Below are 20,426 nucleotides of genomic sequence, written 5' to 3' on the forward strand. Positions count from 1 at the left end.
ATTGCAGAATAACACTATATTTTAATAATACTAAAAAAATAACATAGTGTTAATAATCAAATCCGAACCTAACTTTAGTGACAAAAAAAAAGTCCGAACCTAATATTAGTGACAAAAAAGAAAAAAATTATAGTTCAGTGGTAGGTTTCTAAACAAATAATAAGTTGGGTGGTAAAAAAATCTATTTTCCCTTTCTTTTTAAAAAAAGTAATTTTGTTAATCGTTAAAAAGAATCTACGGGGGTGTATTCGATTAGGATTTTAATGCATTGTTTTTAATCAATAGATTTTAATGGATTGTATGGGATTTTGATTTTGTGCGGATTCTTGACGAAATGTCGCAGAGTTGATAGGATTTAGGTACAATGCTTCAAAATCCCATTGAATTTGGTGCGATTTCAAAAAACTTAAAATACACCGAAGAATGCCACAAAATCCATCATTTTATGAAATGAAAAGAAATCCATCAGCATTTGAATACCATCAGATTTTAATGGATTTCAAACAATCTCAATCGAATACCCTCGGATTTTAAAGCATAATTTAAAATCCCAATTGAATACCACCAGATTTTGTAGCATAATTTAAAATCCCAATTGAATACCTCAAGACTTTAATGGATTTCAAACAATCCCAATCGAATACCCTCGGATTTCATGAATGCAAAAAAATGCTTTAAAATCCCAATCCAATACACCCCTCCTAGTTTCTGGCGGAGGGAAAAAAATTAAAACAAGAAAAGAGACGGATAGAGAGATGTGTAGCTCCGAATTTGTGTGTGCGCAGCGGTGGAGAAATCGATGGCGTCTTTGTCTACTCCACCAAAAAGGCGGCGGAGAGCACAACCAAGAACCCCTAATTCCTCCTCCTCGCCATCTTCTATTCTGGCATCACTAGAACCTTCGCCGACTTTATTGCCGTCGAAGAAATCAGAGTTTTTAAAGCTACTGGGAGTTGTAACAATCGCCTCTTTTGTTGCATTCTCATCTAACTATCTTATCAACTTTTTTAATAATCATTCGACACCCTTTTGCGATATGGATCTTTCGCTCTCACCCTCAGGTCATTATCTCTTTTTTCTACTTTACTTTTACTTTAAAATACTATATTTTTGCAATGGTTTGGAACTCAAAAATAAATTTATACAGTATTGAACTAAACTGGCTTAATTAGGCTGACTTCTGCAGTCTACTTTATAAATTCTGTTGTGGTGCTCTTTTACTTTGATGTAATTTTGGTTCGGGTTCGAATTGAGTTTGTGGCTCGCACCATTTAGTCAATATTGTAATTTGTAACAACTCACAATCTCGCTTAGTAAGCTATTACTATGGCAAACAATGATCCACTTTACATGGAAAAGAGGGTCTTATATCAAGACCACCGTTCTCGTCAAAATATATCACCTTGCTACCCGATCTTCATGAGGACTCGTCACTTAATTCACTATATATATATCACTCTATAAAATTTTGAAAGAAAAGAAGATTAACAGAATCGAGGATGAAAAAAAGAAGATTAACAGAATTGAGGATTTATTTTTGTAATATTTAGTTTAGAAATAGGCAATTCGGGTTTTTTTGGTTTGATCACTAAAAAATAAAACTCAACTACAAGAACAAATTAAGGATGAAGGTGTTGAGAGAAGATTAAAACAACATACTATATATGTGCATATATGTGGTTACACGTGTCTCTGCATGTAAAGTTTTTGATTTATTTTTATTATATAAGTACACTTCATCCTGTGAATAGGATTCTTTTAAGTTTTCTATCAAAAATGTATTTTCTAGATTCAACCTAGTGATATTTGTAGTGATTTGAGTGTTTGAAATGGGTCTCCATGGAGATCGGGTAGTTAGTTGAGGAATTTTAATGAGAACGATGACCATTTTGATATAAAACCTGAAAAAATACACTTTTTATGTTTAGTGCGTGGTTTCTACTTTGTAAGTATTACATGTATAGATTAATTTTGTTATTTATATAACTCAGTCTCACTTTCATAGATATCTGCATCCCTTGTCCACCGAATGGGGTATGTCATCAAGGCAAGTTGGAATGCACCACTGGCTATAGAAAACTAGGCACATTATGTGTTGAAGATGGAGATATTAATGAAACTGCTAAGAAACTTGTGCGTAAGTAATATGTACACGCTGTTCTTATCATATGAAGAATAGTCAGTGAAATGTAACTCATTTGCATTTTTAGTTTCTGATATGCTACTTGTACGTTATTAAATATCAGTTGGGATCGGTGGAAGCTCATGTCTGCGAGGCTTATGCACAAAATCTATGTGAGGGGATTGGAAAAGTTTGGGTGTGTATTTCTTTTGCACTTTAAACTCTACATTGCAGGTTAACAGATTTTTTTTTCTCGTGACTTAAATTTTTCTTGCTATGTATTGTCTTTTAGGTTCAGGAGGATGAACTGTGGAATAATATAGAGGAAATGAAACTGATGGAGCATTATGGTTTGGATACCTCCGTCTATATGCTTGCAAAGGGAAGAGCTTTTCAAACTGTTGGACAACTATTAGAGACAAGGGTGAGCAGCAGTGGGTATGTCGTCACAGTTTTGTAAAAGCCCTGATGACTTGCCACATGCTGTGATTTTTGAAATTTGTTCGTATTCTACTGGATGCAGGGTTAGAGAACTTAAGTGTCCTGACTCACTAGTGAAACATTACAAGTCGGCTTCATGCTATATCCGCCAGTGGATTGCTGCACATGCGATAGTTCTAGTGCTCGTCTGCGCAGTGGTACTCGATCACAAACACAGAAGCCCATTCAAATATATTACTTATTATTATCAGAATATTGAAGCTTAGTAATAATGCTGGTTTGCAGCTTATTTCATGCTTAATAATACTGCTCAAAGTCCAGCGCAGGCGTCATTTATCATTTAGAGCTGAAGAACTTTACAAAGAGGTGCACAAAGTCATCTTCATTTTTTAGGAATCTTTAAGAAAAATCATTTGAGATATATGATGGTAAAGAGCTTTATTTTCATATTTTCCTCAATTCTGGCTGTCTTAACTACTAATGTTTCAGAATACAAATATTTTTGAACAATGACTTTAGGAATGATTTAAATTTGAAGATCTCTGGAATTAGCTTAAAGTAATGGTGATTCTATGCCGTTACTCAATCATCTAGCATGATTGCGCACTATATAGATTACTATGGCCCATTTGCTAAACACCGGTGCATTTTGTCTCAATATGGAATGTAGCCCATTTGTAATTAGTTACTGTCCTATGACGGCCCGCTTTAAAGCAATAATTCTCTAGGTATATAGAATAAGAAAGGAAAAACAAATTGAAGTATCCAACAATACCATTATTGCCAATCTATATAAATTTACATGTCAATTCTCATATTTCTCTAGTTTATCGGCTAGTTAATACTCAAAATAAATATTGAAATTAGGCATATACAACAGGTGTGCGACATACTTGAAGACACTGCATTAAAGTCGAGGAGTGTGAATGGTGAGGTTGAACCTTGGATAGTTGTTTCATGGTTACGAGATCATCTTCTCTCTCCTAGAGAAAGAAAGAATCCATTGTTATGGAAAAAGGTATTCTCATATATTCTTTGATAAAAATATTTGCACAGTGAATTTATGGGCATTTAAATTTTAATTGGTTATTTTACTCGAGCTTATTGGTCTATTAGTTGTTAGTTCCACTTTCCTATGTTTTTTTCCTAGAAAATCCAAATAAGCACAGTTATAACATTACAATCATGTACTTTAACTACTTCTGTATATCTTAAAGTGGAGATAATTCATGTGGCACTTCATTGGTAATATCTAAATTGTTTATGATAAAAGAAAATAATGAAAAGTAATGTGAAAATTGTAGAAATAATAGAGAAGAGACAAGAGGTTGACTGAATATTTCATATTCGAGATGTTTCTTATATCTATGCTCAGCCTTTAGGGTACTATCGTGATTTATAAATTATAAACTAAGTTATGGGGTTGACTGCATGACGCAGCACAATGACAAGAATAAGATTATAATAACAAGATAATGATAAGCGCAACAAGAACAGTGATTATAAACCTCGGGAGATTGAACCGCAGGACAATCTCTACCCCAAGCTATCCCCAAATTGATACATTATCAATATTCAGAGAAGAAGTTATATATATAATCAAAGTCTCCCTCCATAAGGAGCTAATACATGCATATAAATAGGCTGTTCACAGACCAACACAGCCAGGTAAAATTAGTAGTTCAACTCCCACCTAACTAGCAATAATATCTAGCTGCAACTACTAACAGCTAGATTGTACACACAGTCAACATACATAGTCACTACCATCATAAGTAGGATACACACTAAACCTGTTTTAAGTTAAAACTAATTTTACATATAACTAAATTAGCTACTAGTAAATAAAATATATCCCTTTTGTTATTATTCCCCATCATTCTCCCCTTGTTAGAAAAAACTCGACCACGAGTTTTGTAGAAGGCAAGAGTCATGTAAGATTGCGACGGAACCAAAAAGACCTTTATGCACTTCTTCAAAAGTATCAACTCTGTTCTCAAATAACGTTGGAAACTGATCTGCCTGTGAAGGATATTTAAACAAATTTCTGGAATGATGAACTCGATGTGTTCAACCTCAATAATATCATCATCGGCCATTTTTTCCTCTTGAACAACTGGAACACTTTCTGCAAAAGATTCCACAAAAATGTCTGTTTTGTGCTCTTTGCAATCCAAAGAATCTGAAACAAGCACATTATCCTCGCGCAACTGATTTTCTGTATTTTTATCTTCAACATGATTGATTTCCAGTGCAATTTCATCTCCTTTGACTATTTCTTCCTTCTCCAAATTGGATTTGTGATTCCCGCTAAGAAGTTGAGGTATAAACATTTCATAAAACCTCTGTTGTCTCTTCTCACTCTTTTCCTCTTCTTTTCTCAATTGAACTTTGTACTTTTGTTTCAAGTTTTCAAGTTCATAATATGATTTATCTAACTCCTTCAATGTAAGCTCATATTCAAATAGCTTGTTTCGATGATAACAGGCATAAATCTCATAGTGTAAGGAATCACATTCATCCTGAAGACAGTGTATATTATCCTTTACTATCTCAATTCCAGACTTTATACGCTTGGACATGATTTAATAGACAGAATTGGGGCTGATTTTCTCAAATTCAGAAGTTTAAGGGTCTGAACAGTCAGTAGATCAGAGGTTACAAAGGCTGCACATATTTGTTTTAAACGCAGCAGCAGTTTAGAAAAGCAGCCGCTTTCAATAAGTTTCTTTTTCTCCTTTTTTCTTTCTTGTCAATTTTCCTCCCTGTTGCTTCTCTCTATGATCTTTCTTGATCTCTTTTCCCAGACCTGTTATCTTTTCTGCTTTGGTGAGTAATTGTGGGTGTGATGCTTGTTTCAATTAGTAAGTGTATGGATTGCGTTGTGAGAACTGAAACCGAGTGTTTAAAGGTTTAAAAAAAAAAAAAGAGTGGTGCAGCTTTGTAGGTTACTGGGCAGCAAATGGAAGTGGTTGAATCTGGTGGTGCCATGGTAGTGATATGATGGTGTTATATTCCTGATTGTTTGGTAAAGAGGAATGGTATTCAAGGACTGAAATTAGGTTTCTGGATTATATGTAGAATTGGTCAGGTTTGGACAGAAATCAGGGTGAATACAGCAGCTGATGAACAGTAACAGTAGGATGAACTTTAACAATGATAACAACCAGAATTTTAGCTCTGACGCCAATTTGACGCAGCACAATGACAAGAATAAGATTATAATAACAAGATAATGATAAGCGCAACAAGAACAGTGATTATAAACCTCGGGAGATTGAACCGCAGGACAATCTCTACCCCAAGCTATCCCCAAATTGATACATTATCAATATTCAGAGAAGAAGTTATATATATAATCAAAGTCTCCCTCCATAAGGAGCTAATACATGCATATAAATAGGCTGTTCACAGACCAACACAGCCAGGTAAAATTAGTAGTTCAACTCCCACCTAACTAGCAATAATATCTAGCTGCAACTACTAACAGCTAGATTGTACACACAGTCAACATACATAGTCACTACCATCATAAGTAGGATACACACTAAACCTGTTTTAAGTTGAAACTAATTTTACATATAACTAAATTAGCTACTAGTAAATAAAATATATCCCTTTTGTTATTATTCCCCATCATTCTCCCCTTGTTAGAAAAAACTCGACCACGAGTTTTGTAGAAGGCAAGAGTCATGTAAGATTGCGACGGAACCAAAAAGACCTTTATGCACTTCTTCAAAAGTATCAACTCTGTTCTCAAATAACGTTGGAAACTGATCTGCCTGTGAAGGATATTTAAACAAATTTCTGGAATGATGAACTCGATGTGTTCAACCTCAATAATATCATCATCGGCCATTTTTTCCTCTTGAACAACTGGAACACTTTCTGCAAAAGATTCCACAAAAATGTCTGTTTTGTGCTCTTTGCAATCCAAAGAATCTGAAACAAGCACATTATCCTCGCGCAACTGATTTTCTGTATTTTTATCTTCAACATGATTGATTTCCAGTGCAATTTCATCTCCTTTGACTATTTCTTCCTTCTCCAAATTGGATTTGTGATTCCCGCTAAGAAGTTGAGGTATAAACATTTCATAAAACCTCTGTTGTCTCTTCTCACTCTTTTCCTCTTCTTCTTTTCTCAATTGAACTTTGTACTTTTGTTTCAAGTTTTCAAGTTCATAATATGATTTATCTAACTCCTTCAATGTAAGCTCATATTCAAATAGCTTGTTTCGATGATAACAGGCATAAATCTCATAGTGTAAGGAATCACATTCATCCTGAAGACAGTGTATATTATCCTTTACTATCTCAATTCCAGACTTTATACGCTTGGACATGATTTAATAGACAGAATTGGGGCTGATTTTCTCAAATTCAGAAGTTTAAGGGTCTGAACAGTCAGTAGATCAGAGGTTACAAAGGCTGCACATATTTGTTTTAAACGCAGCAGCAGTTTAGAAAAGCAGCCGCTTTCAATAAGTTTCTTTTTCTCCTTTTTTCTTTCTTGTCAATTTTCCTCCCTGTTGCTTCTCTCTATGATCTTTCTTGATCTCTTTTCCCAGACCTGTTATCTTTTCTGCTTTGGTGAGTAATTGTGGGTGTGATGCTTGTTTCAATTAGTAAGTGTATGGATTGCGTTGTGAGAACTGAAACCGAGTGTTTAAAGGTTTAAAAAAAAAAAAAGAGTGGTGCAGCTTTGTAGGTTACTGGGCAGCAAATGGAAGTGGTTGAATCTGGTGGTGCCATGGTAGTGATATGATGGTGTTATATTCCTGATTGTTTGGTAAAGAGGAATGGTATTCAAGGACTGAAATTAGGTTTCTGGATTATATGTAGAATTGGTCAGGTTTGGACAGAAATCAGGGTGAATACAGCAGCTGATGAACAGTAACAGTAGGATGAACTTTAACAATGATAACAACCAGAATTTTAGCTCTGACGCCAATTTGACGCAGCACAATGACAAGAATAAGATTATAATAACAAGATAATGATAAGCGCAACAAGAACAGTGATTATAAACCTCGGGAGATTGAACCGCAGGACAATCTCTACCCCAAGCTATCCCCAAATTGATACATTATCAATATTCAGAGAAGAAGTTATATATATAATCAAAGTCTCCCTCCATAAGGAGCTAATACATGCATATAAATAGGCTGTTCACAGACCAACACAGCCAGGTAAAATTAGTAGTTCAACTCCCACCTAACTAGCAATAATATCTAGCTGCAACTACTAACAGCTAGATTGTACACACAGTCAACATACATAGTCACTACCATCATAAGTAGGATACACACTAAACCTGTTTTAAGTTGAAACTAATTTTACATATAACTAAATTAGCTACTAGTAAATAAAATATATCCCTTTTGTTATTATTCCCCATCACTGCACCTGCCTCTCTTGGTTCTTTAACTATCATATACATAACAAGAGAGCATAGCATTGTTTTATATTGTTAGCGTAAAATGTCAGATGGCTATATCTTCCCCTGATCCTCATCTAACACCTCCCTTCTAACTTCCAAATTGATTACATGCATTACAGCTGACAACTTTTCTTGCTGAGAAATATGCCATTATTAAAGGATTTGTTAATATTAATTAAGTTATTTCTGTTTACTCATAGGTTGAAGAGTTGGTCCAAGAAGATTCTCGTTTAGATAGGTACCCAAAATTGGTGAAGGGTGAATCGAAGGTGGTTTGGGAATGGCAAGGTATAAAAGGCATATCTGCTGATATCAAATATTTATTTAAACTTGCATACGTTGCCATGATATTGTCAGTATCACTAATATAAGCGTGTATTGTTATCTATAACCATTATAATGATCGGTATATGATATTTTATTGCTATGATCAGTATTACATGTTGCAATGTTTTTCTTTCTTTTTGATGGAGGGTCCCATGTAGGTATATTTCGTTTCTGGTATTTCAAATTTAAGGTTACATATTAGATCTCAAATCTCACAATAGCATGAGATTTGAGTCTTTAAAATTAGTTCCCAGCGACATAAATGTCAAATTTACTGCCAATAAGGAGATTCTCACATCAAATATTTGTACTTACTAACTCTGTTGTGGTTCATCAGACTACAAATTTCTATCTTATTGCAGCTTGTAAGTCGCAGATAATCTCGTGCCTGTAACCTTGTGTCCTTGTCATATTTTTTGTGTCTCTTCTATTGTTCTATGGGGTTATAGTCCATTTTGAACTCTGGAGATTTTATGAGTGTTTATCAGTGCACACATTGGATATATTCATAAATGAGCGATTCATTTTACAGTTTGATCACTTATGCTTATTTCTTTGAGAATATATAACAGACACTGAAAGCTGGTAATGGACGATAAGTATTTCCATCATGTCATGTATCCCATTATCAGCGCTGCACTAAGAATGCCCAAGTATATCAGCGAATGAAATTATTGGTTTTTTGTACTGGTAACTTGTAGTTTAATTTAAGGCAATGTTGATATGAGAACCGAGAATAGTGTTTTAGACCATCTGTAATCAAATATAATCTCTTTCATAGTTACTTTTTTTTCCCCTTATATATGAAATAACCGTTGCAATAACGTTCTCCTATTCTTCATGTCTTGAAATATACATGGTCGCTTCTTTTTTACTTGTTACAAACTTCTTCTTTCTATTTATGTTGTTCATATCGTCTCCCATTCTTTTGTTAACTACACTCTTGTTAAGTTTTATAGCATTAAGAGGGAGTAATTTTGTTTAGTAGGCAAGTACATGTGTTCCCTTCATGTTAAATTTGAGAACATTTTGATATTAACTATTAATATAGTTCATGTAGTTTCTGCCAAGGAAAGGGTCTAACATGTCTAATTTAAGAGGAGTCAATAGCCATAATATCTAAATTTGTATTTTGTCCTTGAAACACGTCAGTGAATCATCACCAATGATAAATGATACTACTAACTTAACTTTCATCAAAATTTTGAAAATTCAAATGTTAGGCTAGAGACTGCTCTATAATCGGGCAAGGGAAGAGTTGTGTTTGTTCCTGCAATGAAATAGATATAGTGTCAACTACAAGTCAACAGTTTTGAGAGAGAAACTTGCAAAGCGTGTACTCCTAATATTATTTGTTTTTTTGGAAATATCTGAGACTTTTGTGTTCTATTGATATATGATGGTCTAGTTGGAAAGTGTGGCACTCTAAACACCACTTTAGCTGAAAGCTGAAGTATTTCGGTGATGTAGGAGTGCAAAGTAATCTTGTTTAATAATTGTGCACTCACTATTTCTTCCATGTTGACTCCACTTGATGAATGATGTCTGGTGCTTTTGTCTCACAGTGGAAGGTTCTGTAAGCTCTTCAGGAAAGGCAAAGAAGTCTGAAGGTGGCATATCTAAGCGTAGTGTCGGCTCAATTCTAGCATCTAATCAGACACCAAGAAAACAAGAAGCTGGCCACCCTTTATATTCGTGAACATGTAACAGAATCTTGTTTCAGTATGTATCGATGTAGGTCTGTGATTATAGTTAAGATGTGCAGTACATTTTCATAGTATATGTGCAACATAAACCCGTAAACTGCACAATACCGACCGATAAGTAATACTTCTTGTGTCATCTTCATTCTTTATTGAAACCATGACGCACTAATATCCTCCGACCACTAAATTTATATGTTAACCAACCCACATGGGATGATCATTGAGTAATTTAGAGATTATATTGACTATGTGTAACTAACAACAAATGACAAAGATAATTGTACATTGTAAACACAAATGATACCAGTTTCCGTCATGTGTATCCCCTAAAAAGGGCAACATAAAGGCCTGATGCAAAGCAATACAGGAGCAATATTTAAAGTTTGTTTCATACGTAAAATTTCTAAGAAGAATAGAGTGTCACTTGACTTCATTTAAAGGGCTTTTTTCATAGATATCTAAGTCTAAAAGAATTTTTGTAAAAATATTGGCACTTTTTAAAACAAATTGCAAAATTTTACTATGTTTCAAAAAGTTTTTGCAAAAATACGGAGGTTGCATATACAACCATATATTCAACTATTAGCAATCATATATACAATCATAAATGCAACTTAAAAAGTTTCTGTTAAAAATTACATTTAATTGCATAATAAGTTGCAATGAGTTGCAAATGACGAAAATGAGTATATCGGCAAAGCTAATACTCATATTTCAAAAGTAACCATGAAATCAACTGAAAAATAATGAGAAAATCAATTAAAAACAACTCAACAAATTTTCGAAGAAACATTTTTTTTACTACCCTAAATGTACATCATCACAAGCGCATTACAAACAAACACATTACACTCCACAAGCCCATACTTAACCACCACCCCCGTAAACACAGAACCCCACCAATTCTCAGTAATAGCAATAGCACTACCCCTAATCTCCCCACAAACCTTAAGCACAAACAGAAACGTATACTGATCAGGCCTCCACCCACACCTTACCATCCTCACAAACATCTCCACCAACTTTTTCGACGAAAAGGGCCGGCGCATTTTAATCACCTCACTCCACCAATAGAAGATGGCTCGATTCTTACGAGAATTCTAACTGCGTGAGAATGTGATTTGGAGGCTGTGTATATGAAGATGATGGAGATGGGCATGTGCTTATAGGAAATGATTGTTATGTCTTGATTTTGTATAAATGTATACTTCCTCTGTCCCGGTCAATTGTATATGTTTTATTTTCATTGCTCGACACGCTTTTTAAGGCTATTGTAAAACATAGTTCTACAACTTATTTTTAAAACTATACTATATTGAAGTATTAAAATCCGTGCCGCGCCCTCGTCCTCCAATGTATACTATTGACCGGGACGGAGGGAGTATATGATTCAGACAGTGAAACCCGTGCCATTAAAACCCGTATAGAAAAGAACATTTAAAAAATTGAATGGGAAAGTAGAATATAGTACTCCCTCCCTCTGTCCCATTCAATTATATACGTTTCTTTCTCAGTGCTCGACACGTTTTTTAAAGTTCTTATAAAACATAGTTTTATAACTTATTTTTAAAATTTCTTTTTTTATAAAAATATAATTGTTATACTTTTATACAGAAAAAAAATCTTAAAAACAAGTTACAGAACTATATTTTATTTAAGCATTAAAATTTGTGGAGCGCCCCCGTCCCCTAATGTATACTATTGGTTGGGACGGAGGGTAGGGATGGCAGAAACTCCGATCCGAATGGATACCCTACCGTTTCGACCCGAAAGAATTTTACCGAACCCGATATTTTGGATTTGGATTTGATTTTTAGACCTGAAGGAGTTTGGATGTGGATATTAGGTTTTCCGTATCGAAACCCAACCCGAAATCCAAATTTGATCCGAACCCGATCCAAACCCGAAAAAATATAATCCAAATTATATATATTATATTATTTATAATTTTTTGAAGAAGTCGTGTCCCGGGCGGACATCTGGCCATGATATATATTATTATTATTATACATATATTTTCAATTTTCAGTTATTATTTAGTATTATATTAGGTCATGAGTCACGTGCACAAGTCTCAACTCTTAGTCTCTCACAAAGTCACAAGACCCTTAATTCTAAAATCTCATATTCATATTCTCATCTCATATCTCCGACGTCTACACACACATACACGTATATATAAGTATATATACTTAATTTTGTTTATAATTTATATAGATAAGTGTGAATGTGTATATTTTCTGAGTGATGATGTCTTTTTTTATTTAATTAATGTATTATTTTAAAATTTCAGACTCCATATAATGAAGATCTTTTATTTAGATTTTATTAAATACGGTTTAAGATGATATTAATGTGTAATACTTTATTATTAATGTAGTTTAAATATAAATTAAATGAAATTTATGTGTGAGAAAATCAAAGATAAATTTATTAAAGTACTGCTTATTTTTTGGAATTCGGGTTTTGGATAAACCTAGGGCTGAGCAAACGGTCGGTTCGGTCGAAAACCGAACCGAACCGAAATAACCGAAAACCAAACTTTCATATTTTTCGAAACCGAACCGAACCGTACTTCTCTTTCAAACCGAACCGAACCGAACCGAAATTACTTCGGTTTTTTCGGTTCGGTTCGGTTAGAACCGAACTTTTTATATAAAAGAAAAACATTAGTTTCTTCTACTTGTTTCTGGAGCCTCAACTTCATCTTTCTTTCTATTCCAGCCGACTATACTTTTTGTTTAGAAAGGACGGAATGTGAAGCAAGATTAGCAGGGAAGCAGGTTCATGTAGTTTGCGTAGCTTCCCCGACTCAAAGCCATATCAATGCTGAAGATGGCAAAGCTCCTTTACAGCAAAGCCATTTTCATAACATTTGTTAATACAGAGTTCAACCACAGACGCTTCCTTAAACAAGGATTACTAAACTCTCTGGATAGTCTCCCCGGCTTCATATTCGAAACAATCCCTGATGGCCTCCCTCCTTCAGACCCACTAAATTATATATAAATATAATTTATATATTTTTATGTAAAACTTCGGTTATTTCGGTTAAACCGAAGTTTTGTTTTACAAAACCGGACCGGTTAGTTCGGTTATAACCAAAAACCGAACTAACCGGAGTTTTAAAAAATTCCAAACCGAACCAAACCGAAATTGTACAGTTCGGTTCGGTTAGTTCGGTTCGGTTCGGTTTTGCTCACCCCTAGATAAACCCGAACCAAAAGTCGAAGATTTGGATTTGGATTTGATATGTGAAATCTGATTGGATTTGGATTTTAAAAATAATTTGGATTTGGATTCAGATATCTTAGATATCCGAACCGATCCGACCCGTTACCAACCCTAACGGAGTGAGTAACAATATAGTGGGTGCTTGGCTGGTTTCTAAGTCCGTCTCCTGAAATTTTAAGTTAGAAGCACTTATTTGTCAAGAAGTACTTATAAAAAGCTAACTAATCCTAGTTTTTGTTTCATGCCTTCTAATTTTTTCTCAAACACTTTAATCACTTATAAGTCTTAACTTGTTTTTAACTTCTACTTCTTTTTTTACTTTAAGTAATAAACACTTATTTTAAACTTATTCATACGATTACGTAATTTAATAAATCCTAGAATAATTTTTAAAGAAAAGCTTCGCGCGTAAACACAGGTGGATGTGGTCTGTCATGATAAATATATTAACGGTCTAGAGTATGTATTAGCCAACAATCTCAATGAATCAACGACTCAAGTCTTTACTAAACAAATACAAGAACCATGAAAAAATCATCAAGAAGCTCCACGCCCACGCCATTACTCTTGGCTCACTCTCCACCCACCAACACCTCGCTTCTAAATTCTTGAATATTTACTCACTACTCAACAGACCAGCACAAGCCCAAAACATATTCAACCAAATTCAACAACCAGACATTGTTTCATGGACTTGTTTGATGAACCATTACTTGAATATTGACAAACCCAACAAAGCTATCTCAATCTTCTCTCAGTTGCTTGTTAATCACAAGCCTGATGGCTTCTCAGCTGTAGCTGCTCTAACAGCTTGCGGTAGATTTCGAGATTTGAGAAATGGGAGAGCTGTTCATGGGATGGTGATTAGGTTTGAGCTTTGTGATGAACCCATTTTGGGTAATGCTTTGATTGATATGTATAGCAGCAATGGGGATGCTTTGAGGGCTAAGACTGTGTTTGATGTTATGGGTGTTAGAGATGTTGTGTCATGGACTAGTTTGCTTAATGGGTTTGTGAAATGTGATGATATGGATAGTGCACGCCAAGTGTTTGATGAAATGCCGGTCAGGAATGCTGTTTCCTGGACGGGGATGATTGTTGGGTTTGTTCGTGGGAAGGTTTCGGTTTGTGGGTTGGAGTTGTTTAGAGAAATGGTTGGGGATGGTGGAGCTTTTCCTACGGAGATTACGGTTGTTGCTGTTCTTTCTGGTTGTGCTGATATTGGAGCTCTTGATTTTGGCAGGACTGTGCATGGTTTTGTTAGTAAGTCGGTTTTGGTTAGAGATATGGCGGTGAATAATGCATTGATTGATATGTATTCCAAGAGCGGAAGCTTGGAATCTGGACTAGAGATTTTTCATGGGATGGGTTGTAAGGATTTGTTTACATGGACTACGACGATATCAGGATTAGCACTTCATGGGAAAGGAAGACGTGCGGTTGAATTGTTTGGCGACATGTTGGCGACTGGACTTACTCCGAATATAGTTACATATGTTGCAGTGTTATCGGCTTGTGGTCACTCAGGACTGATTGAACAGGGGAAATTATTGTTTAAAAATATGATAAATAGCAATGGAATGAAACCAACAATTCAGCATTATGGGTGTATGGTTGATCTTTTAGGACGAGCTGGATGTGTACATGAAGCTATTGAGTTGATTGAATGTATGCCTATGAGACCGGATGCTGTGATTTGGAGGTCACTTCTAAGTGCTTGTTTAGGTAAGGGAGAATTGAATTTAGCTGAAATAGCTGCGAAGAAGATTATTGAACTTGAACCTGAGAGTGATGGGGTGTATATACTTCTATGGAATATTTATCGCAATGCAAATAAATGGGATGATGCATCTAAGACGATAAAGATGATGAGAAGTCAAAAAATTAAGAAAAAACCAGGTTGTAGTTGGATTGAGCTGAATGGCATCGTTCATGAATTTCTTGCTGAAGATTCACTGAGTTCTATTAGGCCAGACATGTATATAGTCTTAAAAACTATAATCAATGAATCAAAACCTGATACTAATATCTTGTTCTTTTGAATACATGTTTTTTTTTACTAAAGATTGTTTGATCTTTTTTATTGGTTGTCATGCTAATCAGCTATTACTAATCGTTTGAATACCATTAGGACGGGTTGTAAAGGATTTTTAAAGTTTCTGTCAAAGCTCATTAACTTTTTGTTGACTCTTGTGGGTCTCTCCATGGTGGCTTATATATTCCATCTACCTCTTTTTTTCCTCATACGTTATTAGGTAAATTAACCAAGTAGTGTTTTAAGTTGGTTACATCTGCTTTGATTTTGAGAGCCATGACCTTTTGCAGATGGGGTTGGCCGGAAAAGAGTAGTAAAAGATTCAACATATAATATTTGTCTGATATTTTTTAATAGTGATATACTAATCAACAGATTTGAATAAATAAAAGCATGCACATGCAGTTCATCACACAAGATTAAAAGTTTTCATCTGATCCTGAGTATCTGCAATACAAGTATAAGAAAACTTATGGACAGCTCAAGAATGCTCTATTTTGTGATAATGACTATCATCATATATTATAGTCATATAAGTTTGAGTGAAAATGTTAATCATCTTGTTCTTGATTACTACAAGGAAAATTGCCCCATGGTCGAAGAGATTGTGCAACGTCAAGTTCAAATTGCAGTTCTTAAAGATCCAAGAATGGCTGCTTCACTTCTTCGCTTGCATTTCCATGATTGTTTTGTTATGGTTAATCTTTTAATTATTATCCCTTTCTTCCAACTACCCTGGTAATGACAATTTAGTTGATTATTTTTCCATTTGGGTGTGTGTTTGGCAGGGATGTGATGCATCAGTGCTTCTGGACAGCTTCGAAGGTATGGTAAGTGAGAAACAAGCAGCACCGAATGTGAATTCACTGCGAGGATTCCAGGTCATTGATGAGATTAAGTATATTCTGGAGGAGGCTTGTCCTTGTACGGTCTCTTGTGCTGATGTTTTGGCTATTGCTGCCAGAGATTCTGTTGCATTGGTACACCTCAGCTCTTTCCTTGTTTGCATGCATTTGTTCCTTCAAATTTCTCTTTGTGTTCTTTTTTCTTTTCTAGAAATGTTACCAGAATAATAAAGATTTTTCTCTTATTTTTGTTTCACATTAATAGAGAGGTGGACCTTGGTGGAATGTTTACTTGGGAAGAAAAGACTCTTTGAAAGCCAGCTTCAATGGAGCCAATCAGTTCATCCCCACTCCAAATTCTTCTCTAGAGACTCTCATTGCCAATTTTAAAGTACAGGGTCTTGACATTGGAGACTTGGTTGCTTTGTCAGGTACTATTTATATTTCACACCAGCAGTTTATGTTAAATTTTAATTGCTTTAATCATTTTTGGAAAGGGTCCTGGTCCACAGTCATCGATGGCTGTGGAAAGGTTAGGCAGCCAACTATTTTTGGCCGTTGGATGAATATCCAGCGGCCAGGATTATAGCAAAATATTAATACGCCCGCGCTTAAAAATCGCTCGATGGAGTCATTTCACCCTGTCCAATGTTTTTTAAATGTTGGGCGAGCCTCGCTGGACGTATGTTATAATCCTAGTTGTTGGATGCGTAACCTGTCCACAGTCATCGATGGCTGTGGACAGAACTCTTTTGGAAAATGTCATGACATATTGTTAATAACAAGGCCACTCACAATATAGGAAGTCACACAATGGGAAAGGCAAGATGCGTGAGCTTCAGGCAAAGAATATACGAGGACATGTCTGAAGAATCTCTAGAATATTATCGCCACAGTGACAGGACAAGAATATTCAGAAGAGTTTTGCAGAGTATATGTCCGCAATCAGGTAGAGACAATGCAATTGCACCACTCGATTACAAGACTCCGACAAGGTTTGATAATCACTACTACCACAACATAGTTGAAGGGAAAGGACTCCTACAATCTGATAATGTGTTAGTAAGTGAAGATTATCAAGGGGAGATAAGAAAGCATGTTTGGGGCTATGCAAAAGATGAAGAGTATTTCTTTCAATCATTTGCAAACTCTATGATCAAAATGGGAAACATCGATCCACTAACCGGAGAGCAAGGAGAGGTAAGGAAAAGTTGTAGAATTAAAAATGACACTTAGCGAGGCAATGAGAATTGATAGTTTTTCGGTTAGTTAGTAGCTGTTATAAATCTCTTTAATTTAATTATGATAGTGTTTATATAAATATATGTATAATAATAGTATAATCAAGACACAACTCAGAGAATTTGAGAAGTAGATTTCTCTGTATCAGTTATCTCAACTATCAACTCCATTTTACAGTGGTAGAAGCCGTGTATTGAGAAGTAGAAAAATTTAATGCATGCAAATTGTTAGGTCCAGATATGATTGTAGAAGGGGGGGGTTGAATACAATCAGTACCAAATCGTCGCGGAAGTTAATCTGATTGAATATGATTTGATAATCAGATTATAATTAATTAATATAACAATGTTTGAAGTCGTTATATAATTAAGATGGTTCAGTTTTAATGTCCACTAAAGTTCGTAGAATAAATTCGACAGGGTATATTCTAGATTTAGTGATTAAAACAACCGGGTTATCAAAGCACAGAAAACTGTGGATATAACGATCAAGCAAGTTACGAACAACTTGAAAGCTTTACAAATGCTTTGATTACAAAGTGAATGAACACTTAAAAATGAAGGATGCAATGCCATATTTATAGGCAAAGCATTTGTACTTGTAAGACAATTGAAAGACAAGACAATTGCAAGTAGAAAAGACAATCTAGCAAGGGCAAGACAATTACAATTGCCTATCAAGCCAAAAGCATGGCAGAAAGACAATCTAAAGGCTAGCAAGACAATTTATAGTTCGGTCAGACAATTATATTGTCTTGGCAGTGTGGTTCTCTCGGCCAGACAATCCAATTGTCTTGGCAGAGCACCTTCGGTCAGACAATCAAAGATTGTCTTGGTGATCTTCATTCGGTCAGACAATCTTTGATTGTCTGGGAAGTCACAGAATGTCTTGCAGACAATTTTATCTCGGTCAGACAATGCCTAATTGTCTTGGCAGATTGTTCTCGGGCAGACAATATAAGATTGTCTTGGCAGAGTGGTTTTCTCGGCCAGACAATCCAATTGTCTTGGCAGTTGGAAATTCGGTAAGACAATCTCAGATTGTCTTGCTGAGCTTGAGTGGATGATTGAATGTGATTTGTAGATTATATTTAAATAGAAAATTATCCACTTAATTAATTTAATCATATAAATTCATAAATTAAATTAATTCGAGAGTGAATTAATTTAACAAATAAATTACATAATTAATTTAATTATTTAAGAAGTGAAATAATAATCTATTAAATATTTAATCACCCATTCATCAGCAGAACTGCTTCCCGTCTTCTTTAAACAATAAAAACTCCGTCTTGATCAGTCGAGCGAACGAACCACCAACTCTGCTTGACTTCAAATATTCAATTTGAATAACTGATACACAGATGCACTGTCTGGTTCATCTGTATCTAGTTAAATCAAATATTCTTTGTCAAATAAACATTAAGAATTTGATTTGTTCGTCGAGTCTTCGTCTTGTAAGTACTTCTTCATTAAATGGAATCTTCTGATAAAATAAAGTATAGGAACTTTATATCTTCTGAACTCCTGGACGTGCCACAAGAGATTATTTGTGCACTGAGGCCTGAACATATTAATGAACTTCTTTCAGTGGTGTGCAGCAGCATCCTGGAATTTATCTGACATATAATTCCCATAAATCATTTGACGTTCTTCGTACGGATTCCGTTGACTTGCTATTTACTGAGCTTTCTTATCTGAGTTGAGTTGTATCTCTTTAAATACAAATAGGCTGAACATATGCCTTTCAATCTCCCCCTATTTGTTTGTTAACATAACATGCAAATTTCCTAGAGGATAACTCAACTAACAGATAAGACAAAGATTTAAACAATGGAATGTAAATAGCAAAAGTTTATGGCTTGTATTGAACATTAAACCATATTCATAATAGATTACAAAAGGATGTTCCTTGAACATATCTAACAAAATATCCTAATCAATCTATTTACTCAGAACGAGTGACTTCTCCTTCTTCAGCATCTGAACAGTGAATAATTGGAGTAGACGGCTCATTCTGAGTTGGCTCTTCAGCTGCAGTGGATACTCCACGCTTCTTTCTTTCACGAGCCAATGAGAGATAATATTGAACCTCAATATCCACAGGGTCTTCGATGAAATCTGCTGGCTGAGATTGGTTGATATACTTCATCTTCCTGAAGTATTGCTGAATATTTCTTCTTGTGCAGTAGTTCACAATCTCAGTATCAGCATCAGCTTTGGCCTTAGTAGCGAAGCCCTTGGTACGTAGAATTGTAGATACAAGAACCAACTGACTCACATCATACTTGAGAAGATGTTGGTGGTCCAGGTAGAAGGTTCCAAATTTTCTCTCGTGAATGAACTTGACACAGTAAGGCTTTCTGACAACTTGTGGACTGTTATGAATGGCACAATCCATAAGTCTGTCACGTAGGAGTTCATTCAAATTCGAGCTGCGTCTAATCTTGTTACGAATCACCCAGATTTCAGTTAGAGATAGAAACTTGAATAGATCAATTGAAACCCTGAATGTTCCGTTTCTCTGAGTAGAAATAATGATCTCCCATTCATTGAGAAGATTCTTGACACCAATAGTTATATATTCTAACTCGAGAGCAAGAGCACGCATAAACATATCTTCATTAGGGTTAGCCTCTCTCAGGTCATAAATGAAGGATTTGAATTTACCATCATTGAAAGGTTCCCTTTGAGGTCCAGAGAGGATTTGTCTTGCAATATCCCAGCTTTCACCAACTTTCCTGGAGATATCCTCTCTCTTTTCCTTGCACTTAGCATCCCATAGTTTCTGTTTCTCCAGCTTGACCAACTCATCAGTTGTCCTCTTTTCATCTACCAGTTTCTGCAGTTCCTGAAGCTTTGCTTTGCTAGCTTCATGTTGAGCTTTAAACATCTTGACCTTTTCCATGTGCTCAGGATCTACAGACTGATCTTCATTGAAAAGAAAGCCTTCCTCGAAACGACCTTCTTCTTCAGCTTCAAAGTAAGCAGAATCAAATGCATCATCATCATCAACATCTTCAGGAATGTTAT

The 20,426-nt window shown here is 35.2% G+C and overlaps 3 protein-coding genes across 4 annotated transcripts; all 3 read left to right on the plus strand.

Annotated features, from left to right (window-relative positions):
- The first annotated feature begins 689 nt into the window (after nucleotides 1–689).
- Nucleotides 690–10,207, plus strand: LOC108192282 (uncharacterized). 2 transcript variants are annotated; one of them, XM_017372903.2, is made up of 9 exons: nucleotides 690–1,061; nucleotides 2,006–2,133; nucleotides 2,247–2,318; nucleotides 2,415–2,560; nucleotides 2,646–2,760; nucleotides 2,849–2,929; nucleotides 3,444–3,581; nucleotides 8,206–8,293; nucleotides 9,898–10,207. In XM_017372903.2, the coding sequence occupies exons 1-9, from the start codon at nucleotides 800–802 to the stop codon at nucleotides 10,029–10,031; spliced, it is 1,164 nt and encodes a 387-aa protein (XP_017228392.1). In that variant the 5' UTR covers nucleotides 690–799; the 3' UTR covers nucleotides 10,032–10,207. The 2 variants fall into 2 exon arrangements, with proteins under 2 accessions (XP_017228392.1, XP_063939376.1); XM_064083306.1 differs by lacking the exon at nucleotides 2,849–2,929.
- Nucleotides 10,208–13,691: 3,484 nt separating this feature from the next.
- Nucleotides 13,692–15,381, plus strand: LOC108203761 (putative pentatricopeptide repeat-containing protein At3g15930). The gene has a single exon (XM_017372910.2). It carries the CDS (start codon nucleotides 13,755–13,757, stop codon nucleotides 15,312–15,314), a length of 1,560 nt encoding a protein of 519 aa, XP_017228399.1. The 5' UTR covers nucleotides 13,692–13,754; the 3' UTR covers nucleotides 15,315–15,381.
- A 318-nt stretch (nucleotides 15,382–15,699) lies between these two features.
- On the plus strand, nucleotides 15,700–17,523 carry LOC108192430 (peroxidase 20). The gene is made up of 4 exons (XM_017372911.2): nucleotides 15,700–16,004; nucleotides 16,096–16,287; nucleotides 16,418–16,583; nucleotides 16,955–17,523. Exons 1-4 carry the CDS (start codon nucleotides 15,780–15,782, stop codon nucleotides 17,386–17,388), a joined length of 1,017 nt encoding a protein of 338 aa, XP_017228400.1. The 5' UTR covers nucleotides 15,700–15,779; the 3' UTR covers nucleotides 17,389–17,523.
- Nucleotides 17,524–20,426: the final 2,903 nt, after the last annotated feature.

The sequence above is a fragment of the Daucus carota genome, chromosome 8, assembly GCF_001625215.2.
Source record: "Daucus carota subsp. sativus chromosome 8, DH1 v3.0, whole genome shotgun sequence".
Taxonomy (NCBI): domain Eukaryota; kingdom Viridiplantae; phylum Streptophyta; class Magnoliopsida; order Apiales; family Apiaceae; genus Daucus; species Daucus carota.